The sequence below is a fragment of the Triticum urartu genome, unplaced genomic scaffold (genome assembly GCF_003073215.2).
Source record: "Triticum urartu cultivar G1812 unplaced genomic scaffold, Tu2.1 TuUngrouped_contig_6414, whole genome shotgun sequence".
Classification (NCBI taxonomy): domain Eukaryota; kingdom Viridiplantae; phylum Streptophyta; class Magnoliopsida; order Poales; family Poaceae; genus Triticum; species Triticum urartu.
This window is the reverse complement of record NW_024117176.1, coordinates 1-11,970: the sequence shown is the minus strand read 5'-3', so window position 1 is coordinate 11,970 and position 11,970 is coordinate 1. Positions and strand designations below refer to the sequence as shown.

At 40.3% G+C, this 11,970-nt stretch overlaps 2 protein-coding genes across 5 annotated transcripts; both read left to right on the top strand.

The window, feature by feature from the left end:
- Positions 1-730: 730 nt before the first annotated feature.
- LOC125530580 (putative disease resistance protein RGA1) lies at positions 731-6,003 on the top strand. Of its 4 annotated transcripts, none has more exons than XM_048694961.1 (5): positions 731-882; positions 952-1,211; positions 2,069-2,212; positions 2,317-5,448; positions 5,605-6,003. In XM_048694961.1, exons 3-5 carry the CDS (start codon positions 2,186-2,188, stop codon positions 5,626-5,628), a joined length of 3,183 nt encoding a protein of 1,060 aa, XP_048550918.1. In that variant the 5' UTR covers positions 731-882; positions 952-1,211; positions 2,069-2,185; the 3' UTR covers positions 5,629-6,003. The 4 variants fall into 4 exon arrangements, with proteins under 4 accessions (XP_048550918.1, XP_048550916.1, XP_048550919.1 ...); XM_048694959.1 differs by having other exon boundaries at positions 952-1,243; XM_048694962.1 differs by lacking the exon at positions 952-1,211.
- Positions 6,004-7,312: 1,309 nt separating this feature from the next.
- On the top strand, positions 7,313-11,410 carry LOC125530579. Its single transcript, XM_048694958.1, has 11 exons — positions 7,313-7,355; positions 8,533-8,648; positions 8,752-8,946; positions 9,551-9,658; positions 9,737-9,778; positions 9,868-9,963; positions 10,038-10,127; positions 10,227-10,343; positions 10,443-10,472; positions 11,161-11,232; positions 11,321-11,410. Exons 1-11 carry the CDS (start codon positions 7,313-7,315, stop codon positions 11,408-11,410), a joined length of 999 nt encoding a protein of 332 aa, XP_048550915.1.
- The last annotated feature ends 560 nt before the right edge of the window (positions 11,411-11,970 follow it).

Here is an 11,970-nt window from a genome sequence, read left to right as displayed (position 1 = left end):
CAAGTTCCTCCAACACAACTGAACTCGCCCTATCATAGAGCAGTGGCTTGTCATTTTTTTTGTGAATGCCCACTTTATTTCATACTTTTTCGCTCTTAGACATTCAAACAGACCATGCCGGATATCTTCCCTTCACTCCCCACAAATAGGACATATCAGGTGAGACTTTGATATGGCAACCTGCTAGAATAGGTCTACACAGGATGGCTCCATGCAAGGTGGGAGTGACATTTGCGAAGGCTACAAGTAATTAGTGATTTCGTTGTATCTCGCTTATTGTGAGGTACAACCCCACCTCGCCTACAACACGCTGTCGATGGGGCGGCACATCAAAGAGGAGGTGTTGGGTTGGTTTTATTTCTAGTTTTTCTGTATAAACTAATTTCCGCATTGGTTTTTTGGAACCAGATTTGATCTGATTTTATTGTTTTTGTCTCCTTTACCAGGTTTTATTTCTTTATTTTTGCTTTCCATATTTTTTCATTTTCAAACATGTTGAGTTTTCTCAAACAATCGTTGAACATTTTTTGTATACAGGTCGAACATTTTCCAGCTACACGTTAACATTCTTTTAATACACGGTAAATGTTTATCTAGGAGCGCCCTGCTAATTGGACTACGAATGATAATAATTAACTCTTGCTCAAAAAAAATTAACTAGGCGCGTGCGTCACCTAAACCGCAGCGGGTTAACTTCCTGGGCCTTTCCGCGAAAGCGCCGGCAGGCAAAGTCGTGGTCGTCTCCTTCCCCGGTCCACCTACCGCCGTTCCATATCTCCACTCTCCAGTCCAGTCGTTGTTGACTTACAATTCCCTTGGCTAGATCTAGAGGCGGAGGCCACCAAACACGGCGCCGCCGTACAGCGGAGAAGCTGGAGTGAGGTATGTCATGTGTTCTTTGAGAATGACTCACCTGTTCAGCGCTGAATTGACTCGTCTCTCTTTGGATAGCTGTTACCTACTCCAGATGGCTTCAACCCACTAGATCTAACCTTAAAAGGAAGGAATACCGGTGGACACATCATTATTTGCCTTGGCCGTGCCACAGACACAAAGTGTACCCAGCGCCCCCCCTCGCCGTCGCCGGAGGAGGCCGCCGGCTAAGCCCGGGCGGCGGCGGGGTCGTCTTCCTCTCGTCTGGCAGCGGGAGCTCGGGGTGGGGGAGGCTCGATCCCCTTCTGCCTAGTGCGGTGGATCCCGGCGGACAGATGGTTGTTTACCTTGGCCCTTCGATTGCACAAAAGTATACTTCGGCTCGCTTGACCATCATTATTATCAGTGAACATAAGCAACTCTATTCATAGCACCAGACTGCTTTATTTACATTAACTAGTGCTTTGATACATTAAATATCGACTCTTCTCTTCTTTCTACCTAAGCTCAAAAGGCCATATACTACTTATTATGAATGCTCCACAATCTGATTCACACTCACGCCTCCAATCCTCAAGGTTTATCAACTAAATTGTTCTGTCAACTTTCTGATTGTGTTGCTTATCTATCTACTAGGCATAGTTTTCCTTATCAACTGACATGTTTCGTCACTTTTCTGCCACTCATACCGACCCAAAATTTCTTCTCTTACAGCCAAAACGATTGAGATCTATTGTTCAATAGAAAACTTCAAACTCACTTGGCTTACATTGTCGCGACCGCTAATAATCCGCGTGCATGCACTATGTAGGCATGATACTCCTTTTAAATAACACAGAATGTAATCGTGAAGAAAATAGGTGCTTCTCTGCATTTTGTTTAAGGTGTACTGTAATAGGCTTTTTTGCCACTGAGTTTTGCGTGCATAACTGCATATCCTGTTTTTGGTCATTACTGTCTCTCTAGCATGTGGGCCTAACAAAGTGAAAAGGGGACATAAGGAAATGGGCTTAGTGGCAAAGATGAATACTTCCCTTCAATAGGTATAGAAATATAGTTGCATATGTTGTAGTTTTTTTTTTGTTCTTACAACTTTCAATAATGAACACCGAAACAAAATTCAACTATATAGTTTACATGTGTGCTTACTACTTCAGACATTATAAGCTTGTCCTTAACAACAACATAATTGCAGAACTACAGCAGAAGGCATGTGTCATCATTGCTTTTGTTTGCCTAGAGTAGTGGACCACCCAGCTATCTAGTCACTTCCTGACCAAACACTGTGAACAAGAAGCATCTCTACACTAACATGGCATTAAATCAGCCAATAAACAAGGTAACTACATCTTCAGGCCACATCTCTCCCCATTCAAGATGATTGCATGTTTTCAATACCATACTCTTTGAACTAAGCTTAATTCGTTTATATGATTCCAACAGTCCTCAATTATGGCCATGGCTTGGGGATTATTCAGTGATGGTGCTGGGGTCCTTTCCAACCTCAATGCATGTCACGAATTCTTCAGCTGGACGGCATCAGTTATAACCACCATTCGTTATCGACAGAGCACCTCAGAGTCGTCAGACAGAGACAAGACAGCTGCACAACCACATGATAAAAAGAAATTTGATCGGCTGGAGGTTGATCTTTGGAAGCTGAAGACAACAATGCCCAAGATGCTTGACCTCATTGATCGGGTCGAGTTTCTAAGCCATAAGGAACAAGCGGCTGCTCTCCTCCCGGATATCAAAGGTGCAGTGTTCGATGCGGAGGACCTGCTTGATGAGTTTGATTATGATGTACTTAAGTTGAAGGTTGAATGCAGCAAGAATTTGGAGCCAGGTCACTATAATGACACCTTTCTGGAATTCTTTGACAGATCCAGTGATTACATAAGAGAAGTCAACATAATTCAAGAAAAACTAGATCATGTCTATAAGCAGGCCATGGATATGGGCTTGCACCAAGCACCGCGGAAGTTTGATAAATCAGTTAGGCCAGAAACAACTACCTACTTTAATTGTGTGGAAAACATGGTTGGTCGTGAAAAAGAAATGAAGGAGTTTGTGGGAAAACTAGGAGTTCGTGGACTGAAGAGAGGAAGAACTGAAAACAAAGCAAGAATGACAGAGTTGCCTGTGTTATCCATTGTTGGCATGGGAGGTGTCGGAAAGACAACAATGGCCCAACAAATCTGCAAGAATACAAATGTGAAGAAACACTTTGGCCCCATAATTTGGACATGTGTTTCAGATGAATTTGACACAAAAAGGTTAATGAAAGCGATTATAGAAGGCCTCGGAGGAGATGCATCATCTGATAATCTGAATGTTCTTATTGGTAAACTAGAAGATCGTGTCAAGTCCAAAAAGTTCTTGCTTGTCCTTGATGATATGTGGGATGATATCTTGAAGGATGACGCGGCAGAGTGGAAGGGCTTGTGTGCATGTTTGAAAAATGGTGTTGAAGGAAGCAGGATTTTGGTCACCACAAGATTTCCCGAGGTTGCTGAGCTAGTTGGCCCTCTGAATAATTATGTGTTAAATGGCTTAGAACCTAAGGTATTCTGGGATTTCTTCAAATTCTGTGCATTTGGACCCACTAGTTCTTGCAACAACCGGGAGTCACTGGAGTTGGAGCGCATCGGTAAAGACATTGTTCCAAAGTTGAAGGGTTCCCCATTAGCTGCCAAGACTATTGGACGCTTGCTGAGAATGGAACTAAGTACAATACATTGGAAAACTATAAAGGAAAGTGAACTCTGGGAATTAAAACAATCAGATACTGACATTCTGCCAGCCCTTCGACTGAGCTATATGTATCTACCGCAGAAACTGAAGAGATGCTTCTCAATATGTGCAATGTTTCCCAAGGATCACAAATTTGGGAAGGATTTTCTAGCTGATATTTGGATTGCACACGGATATGTGGAGGGGCCCCAAGAAGCATCAACGTGCTTTGATGACCTTGCAAATCGTTCATTCTTTCAGAAAGCATCACCACAGAGTGTTAAGTACTATGTAATTCATGATCTGATGCATGATACAGCACAACTAGTCGCAAAGGATGAGTGCTTCATTATAAAGCATGCTAGTGACCTAGATAAAGTTCCTTCAAATGTTCGTCATCTGTCAATATTCACAAATGGGAATGTTCAGTGTTCTGAATTGAAGAGCATATTCAACAAGAAAAAATTGAGGTCTCTGGTATGCGATGAATCATATAGCAAAGCAAAAGATTTTGAGCCTGTGATAGACTGTTGGTTCAGGGAGCTAACCAAAATCCGTGTATTGAGTTTTAAACTTTCTGGAGTACGACAACTACCTGAGAGCATGGGTAACTCAAAGCATCTGCGTTTCCTTTCTTTACATGGAAGTGTTACTTTCAGCACATTTCCATTATCAGTATGTCGTCTGCATCATCTGAAAATTATAGACTCTAGCAGTTGTGTGATTGAAAAGTTTCCTCCAGGCTTCAGTGATGTCCTCAGCTTAGAGAAGATCAATTCAAATAGTTTTAGTTATAGCAAGGGCCACTCTGGCAAACTCTGCCTAAAATGGCGCCATGAGCTGCAAAGTCTTGAGGGAATAATGAAGATAATGGAAAACCAGATGGAAATGTTACCTCACTGGAATCTCCAACATTTGCACGTAAAGAACTACAGAGGTAAATCTTGCCCTAGCTGGCTCCAGCCCAACCTCCTGCCAAGGTTACGTTCTCTTGAATTTACGAATTGTGTCAGTTTGAAGAGCATACCATTCTTTCTCCAGTTAGTTGGGTCACTGGGCAATACATCACAGTCAGACAACATTAATCGTATTGAAGAGTTGGTCATAAAAGAATGTGGTCAAATCAGTTGGCAAGGCTTGGTGGTCTTACCTACTTCTCTTAGAAAGCTAGACCTTCAGAGCCCGGGCTATTCCATGGATCACTTCGTGAGCTGCTTCCTTGACCTCACCTCCCTCACTTATTTGAAAATGCATGACTGCGACTCGTTGACAGCTATTCCCCTGCATGTGTGGAGAAGCAATCTTCCATCCCTGGAAGAACTAGACATTTGTTCTTGTAATACCCTTACATCAATAGTCTCTGAAGCAAGTAGTAGCAGTAGCACCACCAACGGCGGCATTAAAGGATTCTCATCCCTTGCTAAGATACGTATTCTTTGCTGTCGGAAATTATTGAGCTTGCATGAATTCTTCAAGCCAGATTGTCTACCTGCCGTGAAGACCATTGAGGTTTCCCATTGTGAAAAGTTGATGTCGCTCTCTGTTGATAGGCTCAACGGGTTGCAGCAGTTAAAAGTTGTAGCTTGTAAGTTGAATATGCAGCGGGCAATGATATTACCATCCTCTCTTAAGAAGCTCAGCTTGAGTGATTGTCAGGGCATAGAATCCATCAACCTCGCCAATGGCCAGTTGGCAAGTTCTCCAGTATTGGAGGAACTTAGCATTTTGCTCTGTTCAGACCTTAAGTCCATTGGTGGTGCAGCAGCTGTTGATAGAATAAAGAAAGTGTGTATAAAGGAGTGCCACGAGCTCAAGGAAATACAACAGCTGCCTCTTTCACTGGTATGTACAATGACGGGCAATTTAACTACTGTATGCACATCATTAGTTCTTCAGAATTTATTCTTAGATAGCTGCATGTTAATCTCCCTATGTCGCTCCTGAGAAATAAAAAAAGATTTAGAACGTTCAGCTCATTAACATTTTTCATTTGTTCAGCCTGGTTGGTACTTCCGATTATGAAATCAGCAATTGGAACATCATGCACGGCGTCATAATTGAGAACACGCGCTACGGGAGCCCGTAATCTCGTTTTCTTTATAAGATGGAATCAGATGAGATGTATGTCGTGCAGGGCTGTTGGAGGAGTGCGAGGAAAACAAATTAAGGGCACTTTGATGCTCCAGGAGCTTGCTAGTGTCCTGTATCAACTATAGCAGCAGGGCAGAGTAGAATTTGAGCCTTGAGTAATGTTTGTGTGTGTATCCTGCATTTCTATTTCCCCACTGGAGCATGTTCCGGTAGAGAAATTATATTTCCTGTTCCTATCCAACTTATTTACCGTATATCCTCATGAACCTACCAATTCGTTATTGAAAAATAATGTGCGACTCCGAACATGACAATTCCAGCTTGTTATTTACTTGTAGTAATATGTATTGAAGTACCCCTATATTATTAGGACACAACACTCGTCCGTCTTTTGCTAATTCTGTGATTGTTCAATTGTAATGGCAAAGTAAATTTGTAGCTAGAGAGTTACTACCTCCATATCAAAATATAAGATATTTTTAGACTAAAATAGCCTACCAAAACGTCTTATTTTTTGATACAGAGGTAATAGTACCCAAGTCTTTTCAAGGAGGACTACAAGGAGCTGGCGGTACATCTTTTCGAGGAGGCCTACGAAAGAGGTTGAAGGTCATCCTTTGATCATTTCAACGTCGTTGCAAGGACACTCTAGTTGTTTGCGTTCAGTAAAACTTATAGTCGGAGCTGCCACGCTATCCCAAAAACTATCGCTGTTGTGGCTAGTGTTGCCAAAAACTACCACTCTTGCGGCTCGTGACAAAAAAAAAAACTTCCTCTGTAAACTAATATAAAAGCATTTAGATCACCATTTTAGTGATCTAAACGCTCTTATCTGTAAACTAATATAAGAGCATTTAGATCACTACTCTTATATTAGTTTACGGAGGAAGTACCACTTTGGAGGTACTTTTTTTTCACATAGAACTACCATGTTGCACTAGTTACCGTTTGGGCCGAAACTGATCGCGATTATGACAGGGATGGACCCCTGGCGCCTCTCATCAGACATGAGAGCTAGGCTGTCTGATCACCTGCGAGTCCTACTCCTGCTCTTTTTCATCTTCAACACAATGACTGCTGCAGTGCTGCTCTTTTATAGAATCTGTGGGGCTTACCATTTGGCTGAAAGTATGTTCTCTAGCTGTGCTTTTCAACATAAAACTCACAATTTTGAAGAATGTGCCGACTTGGGAGATGATCATCTCAAATACAGTACATAGATAACCTTCTGCTTGTAAAATATCCGAGTCTTGGGAGCGCTTTTAATTACAAGCCTTCAAAAAGGAGATCGAAAACTGAGGCTTCTAGAGACACTACTCCATCTAAGGAGACTAGCAGAATTTGACACTGATGAAACCCAAGGGTTTCCACTAAACATGGTGTGAGAGAACTGCAGGCAGCACTAACTTGTCTGATCTTCAGGATGCTATTCAAAGATACAGAGGAGCCAGAACAAGTTGTTGGCACACTATTTTAAAAAAAAATTGCGGGGCAGCACCCAAATGCTAGTCAACGAGGCATCAGGATCCTCTGCCAAGGCAAAGAAACGAAAGTATTCTGCAGCCCAGTCAAGTTCAAATGATGAACTTAGTTCTTCTTTCGATGATATCGGAACATGCCGTCTAGTACCCCATTGATCCTGGTCAGTGATACAGCAGGTTAGTTCTATCATCTGTCGCTTTTCTCTTTTCTGTTTTGGTTCTTGGGTTAGGTCGTTTTACCTTTCAACAGACATCTACTCCCTCCTTTCCTAAATATAAGTCTTTTTAGACATTTCAAATGGACCACAACATATGGATGTATGTAGACATATTTTGGACTGTAGATTCACTCATTTTGCTCCGTATGTAGTCATCTATTGGAATCTCTAGAAAGACTTATATTTGGGAACGGAGGGAGTAATATACAGTACAACTTAGTAGGCACAATCTCTCTTCAGGTTTGACAAACTAGGAGTGAGTTTCTCACAGATAAAAAACTAGACTGATACAACTTGCTTATGACTGGAATATATTCGCATTCATCCATTTATTAACTACTTCTAAAAATTGGAATCAAGAAAACATTATGTTGCCAATCGCTCCAACATTATGTGCCTACAACAATTAATGTGCAAACTGCTCAAGTTCAACTTGTTAGCTACGTTTTTTGTTAGCTACTTTGCTGCTGCAGTTCAAACATAAACAACCTCACACGAATAGGAGAAAAAAAATCACACTAATTGGGGGTATTTGTTAATTTTCAGTTATTGTATTCGTGGCAATCGCTCCAATTATGATACAATTATATTTTCACTTGTCAATATATATGTCAAAAGTCGGAAAACACATGTTGGAATTCATACCGGATAATTATCGCCAAAGGAAAAGGGTGAAACTTAACGAAAATAAGCCAACAAAAGCCTAAGACACCAAGAGATCAAGGGAAGACAAAAACCTGCCGGAACTATTGTATTCGTGGCAATCGCTCCAATTATGATACAATTATATTTTCACTTGTCAATATATATGTCAAAAGTCGGAAAACACATGTTGGAATTCATACCGGATAATTATCGCCAAAGGAAAAGGGTGAAACTTAACGAAAATAAGCCAACAAAAGCCTAAGACACCAAGAGATCAAGGGAAGACAAAAACCTGCCGGAACTTGACTGTGAGGGGGGCAACAATGATGCGGTAGCCAATAATAACCTGAGACTACGGTGGCGGTAGCTCCTATTCTTTCATCTTCAACGGCAATGCCACCCAACCGCCGGAGCCCCTGGCGGTAGGAAAAAGGGTCAAATCCCGAAATTTTTTCAAACCGGGGTCAGATCCTGAATTTCTATGCCAAAAGGGTCAAAACACGAAATTTTGCCCAAGCCTGATGTCGACATGTGCACCAAGCTGGATGCCGTGCAGCTCAAGGAGCTCAATGTGCGCCATGCGTTGTATCGCCGCAAGTATTATCAGGTTCGGTTCCCATAGTCTCGCAGTTAATTACTACTTGTTATGGCGTATGCTAGTTGGTAACACACAGTTAATTTAATCTCATGACTGATCTTATTGTCTATAGCTGTCACAACACGTGCCTGAGGATAAGCTTTGCTATGATAAACTGAAGGAGGACTACCCCCCTGGCCATCGTCCTGTGGGGCAGAGATCTTTTAAGTGCTTTGAGGAAGATGGCGAATTAGATTGGTCTTTCCACCCTGACTACTGCAAACTTGCTGGCCTGGAGGACTACCAACGGCTGGTCCCTCGAAATTATGTACGTATGTCTTCTTTTTTGGGCAAGTTGTATGCATCGGTTTATGTTCTTTTGATCTAGTATGATAAGCCAATTTTTAAGCTCAGACACTACACGCCAAAATGTAGATCCAAATCTTTATATGGCGATGTAGTTATTTAACCTTGTAAAAGGTTAAAAAGGCCGTTTCAGTATTCCTGTTATATTCTTGGGATCCTTTTATTGTTTTAGACCAATTCACACGCATGTTCATGCTAGCAGTAGTTGTACGTTTTAATTATTGTTACCTTGAATGAAGTGTTCCATAACGTTGTCACAGTTTTATAGGCCAGAAAGTAATACTCATGAATTTATATGACAAACTGTACTCAGGAGAATCTTGTTTCACCTGATTGCCTTTTACGTGATTATTACTACCTTATCGTGTTAATAATAAAATAGTGAAACTGTTCTTAGTTTTTTTTTCTTCTATCAAGGATAGCAGACTATATTATTTCCTTTAGATGACCTTTTGGCAAATGTATCCTAACTTATAAATGGTCAAGTATAATTATCTGAGTCAGCTGATTGTTTGCTATTCTTTCTTTGTTATTGTTGGCTACCTCTCTAATTCTTTTTGATGTAGGGTGGTTTTGAGTATGTCAATTGGGATGAGTACCACAAGGATTGTCATAGCTATGAGATTGAACAAGAATATGTCAAATTCTGTGAAGAATTGTCCAAGAAACTTAAGGTATGCACCATAGATATGATAAAGTTACTCAAATTTGGACTTTTTTTGAACTAACAAACTTCCTTTGTATCGCGGCAGTGGATTGAAGCTTATGTGTTAAATAAGCCTCCATCTCTTATGGTAAGTATGTCGATACAAAAACACATGGAGTGACACTATATATGTCAATATACATACTTTAGCACGATCTGATTTATCTTCTATTTTAGTGGGGAAAGATTTTGACCAGAGGAACTTACCAAGCAATCAAGATCGCTACTGACTTCTTGAAGATATACGATGGCTTAGCCTTTACTGGCTTCTACGTAGGGTCTCTCGTACACTTGTTATTTTCATTTAGGTGTTTTATATTTAACAATTGCATATTCTTTTAATTCAGGAGTGGTTAGATAGCATGGGTTTTGATGTGTGTTGCTACAACGAGTTTGATGGTCTCTATTACGAGATTTGGCAAAGGTGCAAGATGGAGGTTAGTACTGAACAACCAAGCAACGATTGAATGATTATAACTCTTGTGTTTTGACGCTTTGTGATGCAATTTCATTTTCTCTCTTTGAACAATTAACAGAAGAAATTCAGAGATGCTTTGTATGAAGTCTATGGACTTAAAATGTTTCCGTTACACCAAGAAAGAATAAGACGTGCACTGGAGAATGACACATTCTGCTCCGACTTGGAAGAAGAGGTAAATTGTTTTCCTTTTGCAGATCGTTTCCAAATTCACATAATATTCATTATTATAGGTGTTTTATATGCTGATCTTTTTCATACTTTTCCTTTTCAGTTTCTTGCTTGCACAGCTTGCCTCGAGGAAGTAAGTGTCGTTCTGTGTGTCTCACACTCTTAAGCCATGTTTGGATGCAAAGTGTTTTTATAGTTTTTTATGAATACCATGATTTCTGATAAGAACAATATTTACTTTGTGGCATTTAGACCTAGTAAATACCACAATTTTACAAGCTGCAGTATTCCCAATACTATGGTATTTTGGGAGTATTAAAAATTTACTCCCGCACTATTTTCTCTAAATAGATAAACAACTGCATGCGATGTTTTAGTAAGTGTCGCTACCCTGATTTTGTGTCCACTAGTTTGGATCTTAGGCATCATCCACTAGGCAGTCAGCTACCAGTGTTACAACATATATATCTTGCTTTGAAACTGAGTTACATAGTAGAGAATATATAAGTATGGATCTGCTATGTTAGTTTATGTACTAAGCGAGTTAACCAAACAATTGTCTTTCAACATGCACTTGCATGCTCAAAAATTAGTTTGGTTTTTTTATGATAGCTATGGAATGCAAAATAAGAAAACAAAAACTTCAGTAAATACTGCCATCGCCAAATGCATCATTGTATTTGTACACTATTTCCTACCTACAACCAAAAGTACTATGATTTTCCAATAGTGTAGGTTTATAAATACTCGGCATCCAAACAAAACCTAGATCAAAACCATCTGAACATTGTTCTTGTATCTGATGCTATACCTGACCATAGTTTCCAGATGACAAAAGCCAGATTTTAAAGGATAAAGCCCGGGAGTTGATTGCAGAGGCACTTAGAAAGGAGGTATTTTATTATAAAACTGCATTCGCCATCCTGTTTCAAGTTTCAACTATATAGTTTACTTAAGTGGAGTTCCTGTTTTTTTTTTCAGACGCAGAAACCAAAGTTCTATGAGGATTATTGTAGGAAGAAGATAGATATTGCTCAAGCTATTGGATTAATTTCCAGCGTACCGTCTTAACTGTTGGTCTTCCTGATTCACACCATTTCATTTGTAGATATGCAGCCTAACTGCCACTATTATATATACTAAGTAATTGTCACGTGGCATGTACATGTAGAATTCAGGGAATGTAACTTAAAAACTTGGATATTTTTTCATTCTCCCCTTTTCTTGGTGATTACTCTTTCTTAGTAACATATCTCCTCAAAGAAATCGCCTTCCACGTCATGGTAGTTCTTCATCTGATGACCATGGACTGCATCTTGACACTGTACTTCACAAGCGCTTCAAGAGTATTTTACGGTGGGTGAACGAATTACTGTTGAGCAATTGATAGAATTGAGCATAGTTATGAGAATATCTAGGTATGATCATGTATATAGGCATCACGTCCGAGACAAGTAGACCGACTCCTGCCTGCATCTACTACTATTACTCCACTCATCGACCGCTATCCAGCATGCATCTAGAGTATTAAGTTGAAGAAAACGGTAACGCCTTAAGCAAGATGACATGATGTAGAGAGATAAATTCATGCAATATGAAATAAACCCCATCTTGTTATCCTCGATGGCAAC

Bases quoted from the DNA above. Each gene is read 5' to 3' on its own strand.
- LOC125530580 (XM_048694962.1), top strand. From the start codon at position 2,186: ATGGCATTAAATCAGCCAATAAACAAG. The intron at 2,213-2,316 runs GTAACTACATCT...TGATTCCAACAG, and splicing joins TAAATCAGCCAATAAACAAG to TCCTCAATTATGGCCATGGC. The intron at 5,449-5,604 runs GTATGTACAATG...TCATTTGTTCAG, and splicing joins AACAGCTGCCTCTTTCACTG to CCTGGTTGGTACTTCCGATT.
- LOC125530579 (XM_048694958.1), top strand. From the start codon at position 7,313: ATGCCGTCTAGTACCCCATTGATCCTGGTCAGTGATACAGCAG. The intron at 10,473-11,160 runs GTAAGTGTCGTT...ACCTGACCATAG, and splicing joins GCACAGCTTGCCTCGAGGAA to TTTCCAGATGACAAAAGCCA. The intron at 11,233-11,320 runs GTATTTTATTAT...TTTTTTTTTCAG, and splicing joins CAGAGGCACTTAGAAAGGAG to ACGCAGAAACCAAAGTTCTA.